The sequence below is a fragment of the Desmodus rotundus genome, chromosome 3 (genome assembly GCF_022682495.2).
Source record: "Desmodus rotundus isolate HL8 chromosome 3, HLdesRot8A.1, whole genome shotgun sequence".
Classification (NCBI taxonomy): domain Eukaryota; kingdom Metazoa; phylum Chordata; class Mammalia; order Chiroptera; family Phyllostomidae; genus Desmodus; species Desmodus rotundus.
The window spans coordinates 67,534,149-67,554,680 of NC_071389.1; the positions used below are offsets into that span (position 1 = coordinate 67,534,149).

General features: G+C 34.8%; 1 protein-coding gene across 1 annotated transcript in view; it reads left to right on the forward strand.

Moving 5' to 3' along the window:
• Positions 1-16,292, forward strand: part of BRDT (bromodomain testis associated) — a 52,940-nt gene extending 36,648 nt beyond the window's left edge. Inside the window, exons 16-19 of the mRNA XM_024565521.3 lie at positions 5,897-5,997; positions 9,429-9,634; positions 10,313-10,487; positions 16,131-16,292. Of these exons, the coding sequence (XP_024421289.2) occupies positions 5,897-5,997; positions 9,429-9,634; positions 10,313-10,487; positions 16,131-16,199 (551 nt within the window). The 3' untranslated portion in view covers positions 16,200-16,292. The remainder of the gene's footprint in view (positions 1-5,896; positions 5,998-9,428; positions 9,635-10,312; positions 10,488-16,130) is intronic.
• Positions 16,293-20,532: the final 4,240 nt, after the last annotated feature.

Genomic DNA, 20,532 nt, shown 5'->3' on the forward strand with positions numbered 1-20,532 from the left:
ACCTGTCACTGCCACAGCCCGTATTCCCAAGTTCTGAACAGACTTAGGAAATGTTACTTTTAATTTCCATGACACTTACACATATATAGTTTGGAAAGGTAGGATGGAATAAGGAAAAAATATTTAGAGATTCCATAGATAGGGAAATGAAATTGTATACACTAGAAATAGTTTACAGTTTAGGAAACTTGGGATAGAAATATTTGCTTAATGATGGTTCTTATTTACCAGGAACATCTTCCAAAGCAGGCTCACTTTTTATGTTGGTAGATTCACTTGACTTTATAAATATCCTATTAGGTTGTCAGAAGTGGAGGTATTGCCTGTCTCAGCATGGTTCTCCTGGGGAGATATATCACAAAGGATACTTGTCCACCAGTGATGAGCCCAGCCTAGGGAGGGCCTGAACCTTGAGACTCTAATGTATTGAGGCTGGGACTAGAGGCAGGTGTGGGAATTCCTTGTGCATGTCTCCATCCCTCTAGGCTGCTCCCAGGTTTCCACCTGGCCTTCTGAGGGCAGAGGCTTCTCCAAAGCAAAAGTTACTAAGCTATTTTTCTGCGGCACAGATTAGGAGGAACAGAGAAGTTTTGATCCTCCTTTATTGATTCCAGTAAAAACTCCCTACAAATTCTGTGTTTTAAGTATTCCATTTTATGTGTATTTAACTTGAGTTATAGTCTTCATTGTGGAGAAGGGAATCAAGAGAGAAAATACCCAAGGTAACACTGGAGGGCATCCTAGGAAGAGGAATAACAAAAGATCCAAAGTGTAAAATATTTATTATTATTTTCTGCAAAAAGGTTTTCAAGATACTCAGGAGAATTACTGAAGATGTAGTGGTTCTAGATCATGAATCACCTTGAATACCAGTGCTGCACGTGGGTCTTCTAGTTTATAAACAACAAGTAGCTTCAATCAGAAACATAACAAAATCAGATTTTATATTTAGGCAGAGATTGCTGCTTACTGTGGAGAATGGATTGAGATAAAGATGCCCTGACGTAGTTTGGGCCAAGTAGGAAATCTGAGTGCTATAGTCTAAGAAAGAAATTATGAAGACCAAAAGTAAGGCAATAAGTATAAAGAAGAGGTAGATAATTAGCAATATATTTTTATGACAGAATTGATAGGCTTTGTTAGAATTAATACCTTACCAGGGTTTTATACAATACTTGGGATGAAAATAACAGGAAGTGCTCATTTTGGACATGTGAGATGCTACAGAATATCTAATAATTGGAAATACACAACCAGAAATAGGTGGGAACTATAATGTAAGAATTATTAGTATGGCCCTTGCTGGTGTAGCTCAGTGAATTGAGTGCCAGTCTGTGAACCAAAAGGTTGCTGGTTCGATTCCCAGTTAGGGCACATGCCTGGGTTGTTGGCCAGGTCCCCAGTAGGGGGCGGGTAAGAGGCAACCGCACATTGATGTTTCTACCCCTTTCTCCTTCTGTTCCCTTCTCTCTAGAAATAAATAAATAAAATCTTTAAAAAAAAATTATTAGTATGTAGAAGCTACTTGAAGCCATGAGAATGAATGAATGAAGATAACCAGGGAAATTGCAGAGCCAGGAGGAGAAAGGTCAAAGACAAAATTCTAGGAAGCAAAACTTCTGCAGTAAAAGTAGAAAAAATTTTGCCCTGTTTGGTGTGGCTCAGTGGATTGAGTGCAAGCCTGCAAACTAAAAGGTTGCCAGTTCAAATCCTGGTTAGGGAACAACCTGGGTTGCAGGCCAGATCCCTAGTTGGGGGCGTGTGAGAGGCAACGTATTAACGTATCTCTCCCACATAGATGTTTCTCTCCCTCTCTTTCTCACTCCCTTTCCCTTCTCTAAAAATAAATAAATAAAATTATTTAAAAAGTAGAAAAAATAATTAAAAGAAGAAGTAATCAAAGGTAGAAGAAGTGGAAAAGTGGTATAATAGAAGTCCAAGAAGAAGGGTGTTTAGAAGGCAATTATCACCAAGAATATCACAGACTACAAAGCATTAAAGTAGGATACGGAATGAGAGAATTAAAACCAGCAGTATGAATTTTTTTTGCCTTTGCAAAACCTCTTTTAGTGGTGATTATAATTGGGGCTCAAAACCACATTATTAATATATTGAGAAATAATGGAATCTGAATATAATAAACTAGCATTTCAATAAGTTTGTTGGTGAAGCAGATAGGAAGGGAAGATACCTGTGGCTTTAACAATAGATTGGGGGGGGGTAAGAATGGGATAGGTTGTTTTCTTAGTTTTTGAATCAGATATTTGAACATATTTGAAGTTTGGTCAGAAAGAATCAAAGTAGGGAAAAGTGTTTGTTTTCATTAAAATAGGGGAAAGGTAGGGAAAGTTTTGAAGACAGAAAAGAATGGAAAACGATAGAAAGAATGCTGTCAAGAAGGTTTTTTTAAAAATCCTATCTATAAAAAGTTAGTCTTTAATATCTGTCTTCAGTTGGAATCAGTGATTGTATTACTTCAATTTCTGTTTATATATGAGTGTAACATAATGTATAAAGGGTAAGTGTGCTTGATGTTAGAATGGCTGGCTATTTTGTTGCACTTAACAAATTTTTCAGAAGCAATGTGGTTTTCACATTTACCAACTGTAGGTGGCACTATGCCCAAGAGAAACTGCAAATTTTTATAAACTATAAAATGTATATAGAATTTTACTTTTCTGGAGTTTGATCTCCATTGAAAGAAATTTTGGTTTAAACCCCTACACAATGAAAGTAAAAAAAAAATTTTACTGAAGCTTTCTTTAAAAAAAAAAAGATTTTATTTATTTACTTTTAGAGTAGGGGAAGGGAGGGAGAAAGAGAGGGAGAGAAACATCACTGTGTGAGAAATACATCAATCAGTTGCCTCTCACATACCCGCTACTGGGGACCTGGCCTGCAACCCAGGCATGTGCCCTGACTAGGAATTGAACTGGCAACCCTGTGGTCTGCAGGCTGGTGCTCAATCCACTGAGCTACACCAGCCAGGGCTTTATTAAGATTTTTTTAAAAACCAATACTTAGGCTGTCATATCAATGTGGACGAGCATGGCAAATGAACAGGTAAATCAAACAGTTTGCCCTCTAGTACCAGAAATAAACAACTGGAATATAAACTAAAAAATAATGTGTCCTGGCCAGGTGGCCCAGTTGGTTGGAGTGTCGTCCTGTGCACCAAAAAGGTTGTAAGTTCAATCCCCAGTTGGGGAGTGTACAGGAGGCAGCTGGTAGATGTTCCTCTCTCACATCGATGTTTCTCTCTCTCTCTTTCAGTCCCTTCTTTCTGTAAAATCAATAAACATCTTTGGGTGAGGATTAAAAAATAAATAAATAAAATAAAATAATATGCCCTAAAAGAAGCAAAAATGAAATTTAAGGAGGTGGGAAGGCAGAATAACCTCATCTCTTTGGTAGATATGTGTCTTACAGAATAAATAAATATGATTTGAGCTGGATACTGGAGAAAAAAATAACATTTATGTGTATCTAGGATTGGAAGGCATTTTGTATGGTAGAGACAACAAGAATGAAGGTATTTGGGAAACCAATAATTCTATACAATTAAAGCTTTGGTTGGGTAAACAGAAATACAAGGAAATTAATTTGGAAATGTAGATCATGTTCAGATCATAAAGAACTTTGCTATCTAGAGACTTTGGACATGATAGAAATGGTATAGTCAGTGGGTAGCCAATGAAGGTTTTTTGAGCAAAAGGGTATGCATCAAGGTACTTAATCTGCCGATATTACGCACATCTTTGGAGGAATGAGGCATAGAGACCAGAGGAGGAGACCAACTGGACTGATGCAACAGGAGGGGGAAAATGAAGTAAAGTGATGGAAGGAAACAAAAGGGGAAAGTTGAAAGAAATTACAAGGATAGAGTGAGCAGGTCTGCAAAAGATGAATATGTGCTAAGTTTTAATAACAGAGGAATATAGCTCTGGTGGCTCAGAGGATGCTAGCTGGATATGGGTTTAGGCTGATACACCTGGAACACAGATGTGTGAGGAAAGGTAGTTTTGCAGTATTCTGAAGTACCAGAGGGTCATCCAGATGAAAATGTTTTTCAGAGTTGGACCCTTGACACACTAATCTAGGCTTCTGTGACACTATTCTCTTGACCATACCATTCCTGAATATTCCCTCTCAGGCATCTCTATCTGCCTACCTTTAAACATTGGTCATACTCTTGAGTTACATCCTTAAACCTGTTATCTTTTTACTTTCCTATAGGGCTGTTCAATCATGTTCCAAAGCATAGGCTTACATGGATAGGGATCCACTGTTACCGCACTAGGCTTGGAGCAGACTTCCACTTACTCGGGTGTGCAGTGATCTGTACATATACTTCCTGGGTGATCGATCGCCTTGCTGTCTGTGACTTCTAGTCTCAGTTTTACAATTCAGGCATCCAAGCACCAGGCATGTTTATACATGAACATCTCAAACACAACAGAAGCGTGTCAACCAACATCTCAAAACTTAATTTCCCCTTTTGAATCCCCACACTTAAATCTTCTTTAATTATTGATAATAGTACTGCCCATCACTTAATAGTTTAGAGCTAGCAAACAGAGTCATTTAAAATTTACTTTATCTGACATATATGCTCTTTCTACTTCTTAATAATATCTGGCTCCAAGAAGAGAAGGAATGTAATTCTGTACTTACATCTTTCCTCTCTGGTTTTTTCCATTCCTTGTTGAACTGAGAAAACATAGGTACATTGGGCCATATAGGAACATACACCTTTAAACTTTGTTCCTTCATTCATACATTCTTTGACAGTGTTATGTCTCATCCTCCTGTGCCCACGCCTGTCCCTTAATGTTCCTCTCTTCTTCAAGCCTCAATTTCAACCAGTGTGATTTAGCCAGAGGATCTGTCAAGGGATTGATGGGTGGTAGAAACTTAAATATAAGTTACTACACTGAGTAAATGGCCAGGATTTTGTGTGCTTGAGTCAGTTAACAAAGATAGCAATTTAGTTTTTCTTTGTTCCCTCTATCCTTTTGCCACTAGTTAGGACCTGTAGACAATAACTAAAAAGAAGTGAAACAGAGTGACCCAATTAAGTTTCATGTATTAGGATGCACTTGGTCAGAAAAGACAGAAAACTCAGCTCAAACTGTCTTAAACAATAAGGAATTTTGTTAATAACATATATTATCAGTAGTCCAAATGTAGGTCAGTTGTTTAGGCAGGTTTAACCAAGGCTCAAGCTCTCTCTCTCTCTCTAGCTATCTTCACCCATAATAAATGAAACATTTGTACGAAAGCTGAACCATTAAAGGATTGCATAGTTTCTTCTCTTCACCTCAGAGTCAAACCAAACTTATGCATTTCTTACTCCCATCTCCTTGTTAGCTGTTACAGGTTTCTGGTGTCTTATTTCTTCTATTCTTTGTGTTCCATTGTTCTCAATTTGGCCACCAGGATGTGTCTTTTCCTGGAAGCCCTGCATTGGCTTAGGCCTTCTCTTTCCTAAATGACTCACTGTTAGGGGGCAGGATTGCCATGATCGGCTTGGTGTAATGAAGGCCCATCTCTGGAGCTGAGGTCACTCTACAGGCTGGAGGATGTTGTCCTGTTGGGACAGATAACATAGATTTTGGTGGGTGAGCCCCAATGTCAACTATACTTTATGGTGACCAAAAAAAGAGAGAGAGACAGAGGACAGAGAGAAACAGAAATAGATGTAGTGAATTTCAAGTGAAAAATGTGTTTTTTACAGTGTGATGATTCTCAGTTGGATACTCCAAAGTTGAGAAGCATCAAAAAATCAGTCATTTTGTTTTCATAGTTTTTGACCTGGAAGGGGGGGAAAAGTCAAATTCTGGACAAGCAAGATGAAATATCTTGATTATACTGTTCTAAAAATGTGTGCATCTAGGTGATTCCGAAAAATGCTTGCACGGCCCACCTGTGATGCCTCAGTCTCGTAATAACAGAGCAACGGTTTTGGAATCTTTATGTCAAATTCCTGTGCAGAAGGTAAGAGTAATGTTTGGGTTTTTTTACTCACAAATATTGAAGGGATTTAAAATTTAATATAGAAGTGGCACAAAAAGTATTTTAAACCCTAACTTGAATGAGCTATTGGATTCCTAAACCTAATTTTTGCCTATTTTTTAAGTTATCTGTGAACCTTTTCCCACCCTTAGTTCTCATGATTGTATTTAATTATAAATTCTATAATGCTGGTATTTGCCAGGTATCCTGGTCTTGAAGCGTGTTATAAAACTATCTTTTAGCCCTAGCTGGTGTAGCTTAGTGGATTGAGCACCAGCATGCGAACTGGAAGTTCACCAGTTTGATTCCTTATCAGGGCACGTGCCTGGGTTGCCAGCCAAGAGGCGGCCACACATTGATGTTTCTCTCCCTTCCTCTCTCCCTCCCCATCTCTCTGAAAATAAATAAAATGTTAAAAAAAAAACAAAAACCCAACAACTATCTGTTGTGGGGAATTTCCCACAAGAGTCTTTTGTACACTTCATGTCAAACCACACACTGATCATTCTTTCAACAGATACCCTAGTAATAATTACTATCAAAGATCAACTGTTTAATTTGGGTATTTTGTTAATGATAAGAGACATTTATAAAGTGCCTTTTCTGATAACTGGTATTAATTTAACTTACTGGGTCTTTTTGTTTTAACAACAGAAGTGTCACCCATCCCCTATTGTTTAAGGGTGTTGAAAAGAAATGGTGGGGGTGGTATCCTTGTCTTGTTCCTGATCTTAAAGGAAAAGCTTTCAGCCTTTCATTTTTGAGCATGACATTATCTGGGTTTGTCATATGCGGCCTTTATTATATACATTCCCTCTACACCCATTTTGTTGAGAGTTTCTATCACATATGGATGTTGAATTTTGTCGTGCTTTTTCTGGATCTATTCACATGATCATGGTTTTTATCCTTCATTTTGCTAATGTGCTGTATAATATTGATTGATTTGAGGATGTTAAACCATCCTTGCATCCCTGGGATAAATCCAGCTTGATATAACAAATTGCTGAATTTGGCTTACAAGTATTTTATTGAGGATTTTTGCACCTATGTTGACATCCAGGCACATTAATCTGTAATTTTTTTGTGGTATCTATGTTTTTGGTACCAGGGTAATGCTGGCTTTATAAAACAAATTTGAAAGTTCCCTCCCCTTCTATTTTTTGAAATATGTTGAGAAAGATTGGTATTAATTTTTTAAATATTTGGTAGAATTCACCAGTGAAGCCATCTGGTCCTGGACTTTTGTTTGTTTGATTACTGACTCAATGTCCTCACTAGTGGTCAGCCTGTCCAGATGTTCTATTTCTTCATGACTCAGTTTGGTAAGGTTGTACGTTTCTAGGCATTATCCATTTCTTCTAGGTTGCCCACTTTTTTGGCATGCAATTGTTCCCAGTAGACTCTTATGATCCTTTGTGTTTTTGTGGCACAGTTCCTCTTTAATTGTGTCTTCTTTTATTTTATTTGAGTTTCCTCTTTTGTTCTTGGTGAATCTAGCTGAAAGTTTGTCTACTTTTCATATATTTTTTTAAAAAACAACTTTTAGTTTCATTGATCTTTTCTGTTGTATTTTTAGTCTCTGTTTTATTTATTTCCACTCTGATCTTTTTATTTCCCTCTACTAAGTTTGGGCTTCATTTGTTCTTTTTCTAGTTTCTTGAGGTATAAAGTTAGGTTGTTTATGTGAGATCTTTAGTTTCTTGCTGTGTAGGCATTTATCACTATGAATGTCTCTTAAAACTGTTTTTGCCACATCTCACACGTTTTGGTATGTTGTGTTTCCATTATCATTTACCTCAATGTCCTTTATTTCTCTTTTGATTTCTTCTTTTACCCATTGGTTGTTCAGTAGCATGTTGTTTAATTTCCACATATTTGTGGATTTTCCAGTTTTCTTCTTATAATTTCTAGTTTTATACCATTGTGGTCAGGAAAGATACTTGATATGATTTCAGTCTTAAATTTATTATAACTTCTTTATTGGCATAAATGTGATCTATCCTGGATAATGTGGCAGGTAAACTCAAAGAAAGGCCATCTAGTCTTGTAATATCCAATGTCCAATATTGTAGCCACTGAGCCACATATGGTTATTGAGCCCTTGAAATGTGTGTAGTGCACCTAAGGAACTGAGTTTTAAAACTTGTTTTTTAAGTAATTTAAATTTAAAAACTGATACTCATCTCAGTTATTGGAAAATTTAAGTATGTTTTGAACAGCTTGATTATACATACTTTTTCAACTGTAAATTTTATAAAACCTGATTATAGATCAATTATTTCTAATCAAAACTTAGCATTTGAATTGAGATGTGCTATATGTTGAAATAAATATCAATTTCAAAGACTTTATGAAAAAAAATCCTCAGTCTTTTTTTTTTAAGAGTTGCATATTTTCTTTTGTGTGATTTTTTTTTAAGGTTTTTTGTGTGTGCAGTTTTAGATACATAACAAAATTGAGAGGAAGGTACAGAGATTTCCCTTATGCCCCTGCCCCAACATATGCATAGGCTCCTCCATCATCAACATCCCCCAGCAGAGTGCTGCATTTGTTACAATTGATGGACCTACATTGACACATCATTATCACCAAAAACTCATAGTTTATATTAAGGTGTGCTTTTGGTGTTGTACATTCTGTGGGTATTATTACAGTGTGCTACAGAATAATTTTATGGCTGTAAAAATCTTCTTTGTTGTACCTATTCACCCCTTCCTTCCCTCCTTCCTGGCTCTTCAGTCTTTTATATTAATTGCATTTTAATAATAATGCTTTGCGTATATTTGGTTAAATAAAATATATCATTAAAATTTTACTTTTTAAAAAAACTTTTTAATGTGACACTGGAAGATTTTAAACTCCATGTATTTCTCGTTGGGCGGCACTGATCTAGCGCACGGCACTCATTTCAGAACAGCGGTCACAGTCGGTTCATTTATTCCTCATACCAAAGACAGGAGAAATAGCTGTGCCAGAAGGTTCTGAACAAATAATGTGCCATACTTATGGCATCATCTTACTTTGTCTCTTATTAATCCTTTGAATATATTTGCTTTATTTTTCCTGTAGGATCATAAATATTATCATTACAGTGACATTTTTAAAAATATATTTTGCAGATGGTTATTCCCTTAATACATATGTTTTACATTAAACTGAAATAATTGTCAAGCACATTATTTTAATTTGGTCTTAGATGAATAATTTGAATGTAGCTTATTTGTTTTCTTTCTTTTTTCTCTCTTTTTTTTTTTTTTTACTGTAGTAACCTTTTACTTTACAAATTTAGTAAAATTACACGACTGCTTGGGAGTTTTAATTTGATCTACTACTATGTCAAAAAATACTGTTCTCCTTCCAAAGTATGGTTGACATCTGTAGACATAGACTGAATCAAACATTTGTTTTAGGATATAAAAATCAAGAATGCAGACTCCTGGAAAAGTTTGGGAAGACCAGCCAAAACTTCAGGTGTACGGAAATCCTCAGATGAACTCTTCAACCAATTTAGAAAAGCAGCAATAGAAAAGGAAATAAAAGCTCGAACACAGGAACTGGTACAGAAACATCTGGACCAGAATACAAAGGAGAAAAAAGTGTTTCAAGAAAATCAGAGGTCTGTAATTTACTGAATTAAAGGAGGCCTTGGGAGACCCAGACATGTATTTAAAATGTATTAAATTTCTAAGCCCTGGCCAGGTAGTTGAGTTGGTTAGAGTGTTGTCCTGATGTGCCAAGGTTGTGGGTTCGATCCCCAAAGCACATATAAGAAGCAACCAATGAATGCATAAACAAGTGGAACAACAAACTGATGTTTCTCTTTCTCAAAGTCAATCAATAAATTTAAAATAAAATATACCAAATTTCTGTTTTGTCAAGTGACTGATTCAGCTATTTAGCAGAACACAGAAAATCATAATTGCAAAAGAGTGAATTTGTATTGACTTTTATTGATAAGTAGTGATCTGCTTTGAAAAGGATAGAAATAATCAAGTTATTCATTAAGCTATTAAAGACACTAATATTTCTAAATGATAAATATATAATTTATATAATTTTTCAGAAATGTCTTAATATTGTTTCCATTCTGTGCATAAGAAAATAATAGTATACCTTTGTCTCGGTTTTCCAAAACCTTCTCTTTGTTAGCTATCAAAAATAAAGCTTAAAAATAATGTTACAATATATGAGAAGGGGTATCTAGAACATTTCTTTGTATTTGTCATTTAATAACATCTTTGTAATAACTTTAAAAGAACTTGAAACCTACTTTGAGCTCTACTGTTTATTTCAGGAACCCTGGCTTCAATCTAGAATCTTTTTCAAATAAGATGCAAAACAAATGCCTTGGAGAAGAGAAGAAAGAACATCAGCAGTCATTGGAAGTTCAAGATAAAACTAAACTCTGGCTTCTCAAAGACCGCAATTTAGCAAGAGCGAAAGAGCAAGAGCGGAGGAGGAGAGAAGCAGTAAGTGAATTTTAGTTTACTAAATCTAACTAATAAAGGAAAGATTTAACGGAGCAGTGTCTTCACATGTTAAAAGATGTATTTGAGCCCTGGCTGGTGTGGCTCAGTGGATTGAGTGCTGGCCTGCGGACCAGAGGTTGCCAGTTTGATTCCATTAGGGTGTATGCTTGGGTTGCAAGCTGGGGGCATGCAAGAGGCAACCAATCGGTGTCCATCTTGCACATCGATGTTTCTCTCCCTCTCTTTCTCCCTCCCTTGCCCTCTCTCTAAAAAATAAATAAACAAAATATTTAAAAATAAGAATTTAAAAACCTAAAAATGAAATAAAGGCATGTTTGAGGTAATTTTCCAGTGGAGTTAAACCTCTTTAGTGAGAATTTAAATTTTAGAACCTAAAATCAGGGCCTAAAGTAAAATTTTCATAGCCAAAAAACATCCTGGAGCTACTACAGTATGCAGGTTCAACACCTGGTTCTGCCATTTACTAGACTTTTTGGTCTGTGCTAGCTATTTAACCTCTCTGTGCCTCAATTTCCTTATCTATGAAGTGAGAATAATAGTGCCTATTGTGAAAATAAAATGACTTTAAATGTATTGAGCATGTAGGAAAATACCTGGCACATAGGTAAAGCGATTTTTCACTTAACTGTTACTGATCTGAAAAATTTATGACATCTGTCCCAGATTCTATTTCTTTAGCAGAACACTAGATGGAGAAGGTGACTTGTATTAGGTCAATTATATTTTAATAAGTCTGGAAAGAAAAAAATAACTTGACTTGTGTTTAGGAGTCCTAATATACAGAAAATGATGTTCTAAAAACTGAAATTAATACATTCTTTTATCCATGGATTACTTAGAAGTGTGTTATTTAAACGAAATAGTTCTCAAAAAAGGCTTGTGATTTCTATTAGTGATTATGGTCAGAGAACATACAGTGTCTGTCTTGAAATTTTTAAAAATTTCATTGAGACTTGTTGTATGGCTCAGGTTATGGTCTGCCTTGGTAAATATTCTGTGTACATTTAAGAAGAATGTATATTCTGTTATAGATGGATAGAGAATTAAATAGGCCAAGTTACTTAATAATGTTATTTAAGTCTACTATATTCTTGCTGGTTTTCCACCTGTTTGTTCTATCCTTATAATTCTATCAGGTTTATTTCATGTATTTTTTAAAGATTTTATTTTACTTAATTTTAAGGGGAGGGGGAGGGAGGGAAAAGAGAGGGAGAGGAACATCGGTCTGTTGCCTTTATTGCACACCCCAGATGGGGACCACTCAGGCATGTGCCCTGACCAGGAATTGAACTGGCTACCTTTCAGTTTGCAGGCTGGCACTCAATCCACTAAGCCACACCAGCCAGGGCTTATTTTGTGTATTTTGAAGCTCTGTTATTAGGTATCTAAACATTTAGGATTGTTACATGCTGTTGATTAATTGACCCCTTACAAAATGATTTTCTTTATTCCTGGTAATATTATTTACCCTGGAATATAACCACTTCACCTTTTTCATCACCAGTGCTTACACAGCATAAAACATTTTTTTCTATCCTTTTACTTATAACCCATATTTTTATATTTAAAGTGAGTTCTTTGCAGGCAATGTGTAATGAGGTCTGTCTTTTTTATTAAATCCAATCTCTGCCTTTTACAGGAGTATTTAGACCAATTAAGTTCAAAATGATTATTACAGTGCTTGAGTTTGAATCCATCATCTTGCTATTTCTTTTCTGTTTGTCTCATCTGCTATCTTTTTTCTGCATTCTTTTAGATTGAGTATTTGTTATTCCATTTTATTACCTTTATTGGTTTATTATCAGTAACTCTTTCTTTTGTTATTTTACTGGTTGCTTTAGGTTTTATACTATAAATCTCAGCCTATCACAGTTTCCTGAGTTCTACCACTTCATATTTAGTATAATAGCTTCAGTATTGTACTTTCATTTCTTCCCTCCCAGCCGGTATGCTGTTGTTTAAAGCAGTCAAATTATCTCTAAAAATTTTGATGAGAAAAAACTCTTATATTTATGTAATTATCACTTCTAGTGCTCTTCATTCATTTTAGGTCCAGATTTCCAAATGGTATAATTTCCATTTTCTCTGAAGGACTTCCTCTTAGTAGGTCTTGTAATGTGAGTCAGCTGGTGATGAGTTCTTTCAGCTTTTGTATATCTGAGAATATTTTTATTTGACCTTTTTTCCCCAAAAATAAAATCTATTAGACTTTATTTTTAGAGCATTTTAGATTCACAGCAATATTGAACCAAAAGCACAGCGTTCCCATAAACTCCTCCCCTCCCCCTCCACACAACTTCCCTCACCGTCAGCAATCCCACATTAGTTACACAGTCACTGAATCGACATTGGCACATGATTGTAAACTTCACCTCATCAAACAAAGTCCACATTTTCCATCACAGTTCACTCTTTTTTATGTTTTACCCTAATTTTTTTATTAAATCATTTTCCACTCTTTGTGTTATACTTATGGGTTTTGACAACCATCAGAATAATTTCCCTTTCCTAAAAGTCCCCTGTGCTCCTCCTGTTCATCTCTCCCTCCTGAACCTCTGACAATAACTGTCTCCATATTTTTACTGTCTCCATAGTTTTGCCTTTTTAGAATGACAGCTCATTTCCTTTTAGTAATGAAAATCCACTGTATGAATGTACCATAGTTTATCTATTCACCCAGGAACACCTTTGTTGCTTCTAAGATGCTATGAGCTTCATTGCTTATAGCAATTATAATAAAGCTGCTTTGAACACTGGTGTGCAGGTCTTTGTATAGACACATTTTCAATTTGCCTTCAGTTTTTTAAATATGTTTTTGTTGGATATAGTATTCTAGATGTATTTTTGTCAGTACTTTAAAGATATTCTTTTTATTGTGTTGCTTGCTTTGTTTCTAATGAGAAATTTGGTGTCTTTGTTCCTCTGAATAAAACATGCCTCCAGCTGGCTACTTTGAACAGTTTTATTTATTACTGTTTTCAGCAATTGTTTTCTTTATGTTTCTTGTCCTTTGTTGGTCATATTGGAGATGTATGTTTACAGTTTTCATCAAGCTTAGAAAAATTGCTGGGATTATTTCTATTACTTTTTTTTTCTCCTTTTTCTCCTTTCAGTGACTTGTTACTCATTAGACCACTTGAAGTTGTCTATTGCTCACGGATGCTCTTTCCATGTTTAAATTCTTTTTTCACCTCTTAGTTTCATTTTGGATAAATTCATTAATCTTTTGTTTGATATCTAATCTGCAATAGATTCCATCCAGTATATTTTTCTTCTCAGAAATTGTAGTTATCTCCAGAAGTTTGATTTGGACCTTTTAAATATTTTTTTGTATCTCTATTAAACTTCTGATCAAATGGGATACAGTTATCAAACTTGTTTTACTTGGCTTCTCTGCTAATACTGACATCTGTGTCAGTTTCAGTTCATTTCAACTGATTGAGAGTGATTAGTCTCCTCTTACGGATAATATTTTTCTGCTTCCTTGATTACCTGGTAATCATTGATGCCAGATGTGAATTTTAACTTGCTGGGTACTGGATATTTTTGTAATCCTGGGAAATACTTGTGAATTCCTACGACATACAAGAATATTAGTTTGAGAAGAAAAAAGCCATTGGCTCTGGCTGGAATATTGACTATAAAACAAATTAAGTTCATAGGAAATAATGTACAAAAGTTTTGTCAGCCTCTCATTTTATAATACTAGGGCAGGAACAAGTTGCATTTAGCAATGTTGTAACATATGGTGGAGCTTACTTTAAAGCAGTGTGGTATTATAGAACTTCCTACAGTGGTAGAAATGTACTTTACCTATGCAATTAAATATAATAGAGACTAGCTAATAAGTTTTACTTAATTTTAATGAATTTAAACAGCAATATTTTATATTGTCTGTGCTTTTTATGGTTTTTTGGAGCTCTTTATTAAAAGGTCATTAGTTCTTTATTAGAAGTCTTTCTCTAGTGACCTAGGATCTTTCCTGTTGGTACTCACATGGGCCTGATTTCAGTCACCCATAGTGATTTCTCAGCAACCAACTTATTACCTAACAACCCAACTAGGTAACTTGATACAATTTCTAATATCCTATACACCTTCCTGGAAGTTGACTAGACCTGGAACCCACTGGAACTTGACTAATTATGTCATATCTAGCAGCTTGATAACTATTGTTCTTGGCAACCTGGACTCATGTTGCTGCTACCTAACAGATCCATACTCTAAAAACCTACAATAACTTGAATCCTAGCAGAGCTCACCTCATGCCAGTTCCTTTGACCAAGATTTTTATCTTAATTTTGAATGGTTGAAATGTATATTGGGACCACTGAGAAAGGAATATCCAGGTTATAGTGTCAGCTACAGACAGCGTTAGTATTTAAATAATGGTATCTGTTAATTGGTGTAGAGAATAACCAGTTCCATATCAATAATTATTTCATAATTGAAGATTTTAGTCAAGTTGGAAGAGAATCTGAAATAAAGTATCTTTAAAAATAAGTTTCATTACAATATTCTTGGATGTTTGCATTATGTTTGGATACTTATAGGGGTATCATATAGTATTTCAACTAGGGCAACATGTTGGAGGGTTAAAACAGAGCTTTAGGAACCCTCTGGATCTGGGCAGACATGTGGCATCCTAAGAGCTGGCATTAAGAAAGTAGCCTGACTTAAGATGTAAGAAATTATATATATTTTTTTGTCTCTAAGGCATATTTAAAGAAATTTTTGCAGTTTATAAGAGTCAACACATAACTTTTTAATGCCCTTTTGGTAGATAAGTAAGAATTCCAAATCTTTTCCCCGTTAGCCAATGAGAACACTGATTCCCATCTGGGAAGTCAACCAACTTGTTGCAAATTGATGGTTTTACCCACAACTCTGGGCTGTTACAGTTTACTAAAAATTTTTTGAACTTTCATAGCTGGTGTCATTTCAGATGCCAGAGAATATTTAACCTGTATCACAGGGGCTTTTAGAGAAGGCTCCAAAATATAGTAAGCATTTGTTTCCTTTGTCTTAATTAGCTTTTTCTTTGCTTTAGCTTATTTTTAATGGCTCCTTATCACTTAATTTTTTTAAAAAAACATACTCAGTGTTCTACATGCAGTCTGGTTTGATCTTCATAAATACCTACATATAAAATAAACTTGGTTAAACATTTTACCTTACATTATATAGTCATTAAGTAGCAGAATCAAGGAAAGTCTATTGCTTTAACATATAGGTTTCTTACATAGATAACGTACTGGTTCATTCAAAAAATAATTTGATGTGTCTAGCACTATGTTGGTTACAGAGATACATGAAATAATGTAATCTCAGTTCCTGTCCTTATTAATACCCACTTTGCCAACACTGAGAGTTTTCTCTCACTTGGCGAGAAAGGTTAAACTTGTTCTTCTGTTGTTGTAAGTTTTGATTTTTATCACATATACAATATTTTAATGAATTAGCATGTACATAAAAATAAAAACTATACAAACTCATTATGTTAAATAAGTTGCATTCATATTGTATGATGTGTTCCAAATGTCGTATATTAATGTTTATATAGATGTAATGAAGGGATAAATTTTTAAAGTAGCATTTAAACTTCTCTTCTTTTTTTTATAGATGGCTGGTACCATTGATATGACTCTTCAGAGCGACATTATGACAATGTTTGAAAACAACTTTGATTAAAACTCATTTTTTTAATTAACCATCAACTTAAAATGAATGATATAAAATATTAAAATGCATATGGTAGAATGATTGCTTTCAGACACCAAGACACCAATCTTAATGTTGTATTTTCACTGCTCTAAAATGATTAAACAATTTACACTTAAATTTCTTAATAGGTATATGTTCATTTTTTTAATGACATAATTACAGGAAATTTTATAATATTAGATTCCTAAAATTGAATAAATTCCCAGGTGTTAATCATTTTACTAGTAATTATCTATATGTATTATAGGCCTTTTCTTAGCAATGAAAATCCAAAAATAAGAATTCTCTGCTTGTTTAAAAATGAGGAATATATAAAGGTGTATCAAATACATAGTTTACATGGAGTTTTAACTTTTAAAACAAATATTCATCTGCCTTCAAAAATATTTAGAGCCTCTAACAAATAATTCTTGGTTTCTTTCATTGTCAGGTTACATAAGATTTGCTGCTGATTATATATTCAAAATTTATGTTGAAATTTAGTTTAAAGAAAATATCACCTATGGTGTGAAAGATGTTAAATTTGAGGCAAAATAACAGTAAATATTAATTATGTATAAGTCTCTATAGGAACGTATACAGCATTTCTTAACATATATATGTGATAGCAATGAATTTTTAAATCTCATAGTTTTTTAAATTTAAATCTGTAAAATAGTTTTCATCATTCTCAACTTGCTGTTATGTATAAATCATGTGTTTCAGCTCCATGTATTTTAAAATTTTGGACCCTTGAAGAATAACACAATTCAGGCACTATTCTGATACCATCTAAAGCAGGGGTGTCCAACCTTTTGGTGTCTCTGCACCACACTGGAAAAAGAGTTATCTTGGGTCACACATTAAATACATTGTGACACATAATCACAAAATAATCTCATAATGTTTTAAGTAAATTTAAGATTTTCTGTTGGGCCGCATTCACAGCCATTCTGGGCTGCATGTGGCCCTTGGACCTCAGATTGGACACCCCTGATTAAAAATATGCATGTATTATAGAGAGAAAGAAAAAAAGTTTCCTTGTTTATTTTTCAAATAATCAGTATATTTTTGGAAACATCTTTAAACAATCACCCATTTAATAAACACAATTAACTAGTGGCTAAAATGATGGTGATACCTTCACGAAACACAGCCAGTATTAAAGTAATAGTCACACCTATTCAACTACACCTATATTAACCAAGAGATTAATATGTATATACTAACAGTATGATTATGTTGTTTTTCTAAAAGATCACATAGATGCAGATGAGATATATCTATATATAATCTGTGTATGTGTGCGTATATAAATTAGAAAGATACAACAGGTCAGAGGGATTCGATGTAAGAAAGACTGGACAGGCCATTGCTGGCTTTCAAGATGGAAGGGGGATGCAGGAGACGCCTAGAAACTGGAAAAAAGCAAGAAAACAGATGTTCTCACAGCCTCCAGAAAAGAGCACAGCCCTGCCAACACCTTCAGTTTAACCTAGTGAGAATCGTTTTGGACTTCTGATCTCCAGAACTATGAGATAATAGGTTGCTGTTGTTTTAAGCCACTAAATTTGAAGAAGCAATCCAACATGGAATCTTTCCAGAAGACAAATTTGACTGAGAAGCTATGGTGGAGTTCCACAGGGAAGACCAAAAAAAAAAAAAAAAAAAAAGGCAGGAAAGAAAGATACATCAGAAATACATAGTTGTTACCTCTAGTTAATGGAATTACAGGTTTTTATTTCACTTTCTTTATACTTTTCAGCATTTTATTCTTTTTAAATATTGATTATGTTATACCTTTAAGATCTGAGAAATTTTCTATTTTGTAGAGAAAAAATGAGAATAGTAAATAAGAATTTACTTCTGTCAAATGAATATAATCAGTCTTTCAACTGTCTTTAATTAATAAAATTCATCAATAAGTTATCTTTGTCCTCTACAGCTTAAAAATGAAAGTTTAGCTTTATTAACATATCCTTTTATATTAAAGAATAATTGCTTTCTTGAGGTTTTCATATAAACACTTGGAGTAGCCCCTAGAGAGCTATGGTATGGTTATTAGCGTTTACTTTAACCAGTTTTAACCATTGCTCTGTCTATAAGGAACCTGGCACATAGCAGATGCTCAACAAACTTTTGGTTAAAGTCAGTTTAGCAGAGAAAAATGTCAATTTATAACTGATGCATTATTTTTCAGTAAAGATTATTTGGCTTCTCTTAACTTCATGCATGAAATATTGCATGCAAGTTAGCCTTCAACCAAAGCCTGGTTTACCAAGGATCCCTTTCTGTCCCCATCAGCATGTCCTACAAAATCAGCTTTTTTGTGTTTCTTCCCTCTTTTTGGTCTTTACTTATTCTGGAAATATGGGCCCTGGACCATCTGTCTCAGCATCATGCGGGGATGCTTTAGAAATGCAAATTCTCAAACTCCAGACTTAGGAAATCAGAAACTCTGAGGTATGGAGTCCAGCAGTCCATATAGCTGAACAAGGCCCACAGTTTGAGAGCCACTGCTCTAATGGAACCCTGGCTCTCTCCAGCAGACTCTCACTGAGTGCCTGGTTTCTCAGTAATGTTTTTCTTATGTTTGGAGTACCACTTACAAACCACTCTCCCTCCTCCCTAAACACTCCAGTTTTATGTTTTTCATGATCACAAGACTATACCACCCGTAGTCATTTGCCATCCTGGTTCACTACTTGTTCCCAGAAATTTTAGTCTGTTTCACTGTCACTCTCTAACACTTCTGAAACTCTTCATTTCTCTACTAATGGTCTTTATATCAACCTTAGCTACTCCTTTGTCATTACCAATACCTAAAACCCTTTCTTAGTCTCACTTTCAAGCACCCTAGTCTCTCACTACACCTTCCTCTTTTACTAGCTTACTCCCTTGATTCCAGCAGTCATATCCTAGTGCCTGCTCACAGCCACTCCCCTTCATGCCCTCCCTTCAGTTCTTTTTCCAAGTTTGTAGTATATTATTATTTATAATCATTCCCTTGCATACACTCTCCATTCCACTGCTCCTTTCCTTGTTGCAGTCACTTGGCAAAACTCAAATCCTTTTTAAATCTGACTGCCTGCTCTGCACTAATGAAGCTAATTGTGGTTAGAGAAAGACACGTAACCATGATAACCAGTCTCAAAATCCATGAGCATAACCTCAACTTAGTCATATCTGCCCAGAAATCTTTGCATTTCCCTGGGCCATTCACACTCTAGGCAGTCAGTTCTTTTACGTCTCCATTGTGTTCAGGTCACCACCCAATATCACCTCCTCCCTTCATCAGTCTATGATCTACAATTTTTTTCTTTATAGGAATTTTAAAATTATCAAGATACAACTCACCCTTCAAAGTGCAATTTAGTGGTTTTTAATATAGTCAAGTATGGAAATTTTAGGGGAGTTTATCTTCACATATTGTGGATATTAACATTTTGTTATAAATATCTAATTGTCACTTATAAATATGTTGATTTCTATATAATTGTGTAGAAGTCAACAGCTGAGGTCAATATTTCAGTCCAAAAGTGTTACTAGTCACTTATACGTGAGATATATCTAATGATACATTTTGTAATGCCTCATTTTAAAATCACAAGGTTTTTAGATATAATTTTAAAACAAAATGTGGAGACTGTAAGAATTTCTCTTTTCCCCACCCCAACTATTAAGAAATTAAACTTATTTGCCCATTTATGTTGGACATGTAGAGACTTTCAGGGACTTGTTTTTACAAAAAGAATCATTTATACATGTTATTTGAAAACTGGTTTTAATGCATCATGAGCATCTATCTAGGTCTTCTTATGGATACAGACTTGTCTGGTCTCTGTAAAGGCTGCACGGCATCACTTAGAAGAGCTATACCATAATTCATATCATTAATCTCATATTTATTCAGTTGATGCCAGTCTTCCCACCACCAACAATGCTGAAGTAAATACCCTGCTTATATAGCCTTCCATAGCAGAGCTCCTAAAATGGGATTGCTGGATCAGAAGTTGTAGTCAAAGGGAGTATGTAGTTTTAATTATCATAGATGGTGCCAAATAACTTCCAAGAAACAGTAGAGCAGGCCACATTCCTATAACTTTGAAAGCTCCACTTTCCCATTATCCTCACCAGCACTGGCTGTTACTGCCCTCATATTCTTTGATAAATTAATTTTTACATTAAAAGTCCAGATGGATTAAAGATTCTTTTTTAATATGGTATGAGGTAGGGGACCATATTTCTTTTTCTCTAAGAGAATTATCAATTCTGATACCACAGTTTACTTAGTGAACCTCTGAATTACAATAGCTGTCAC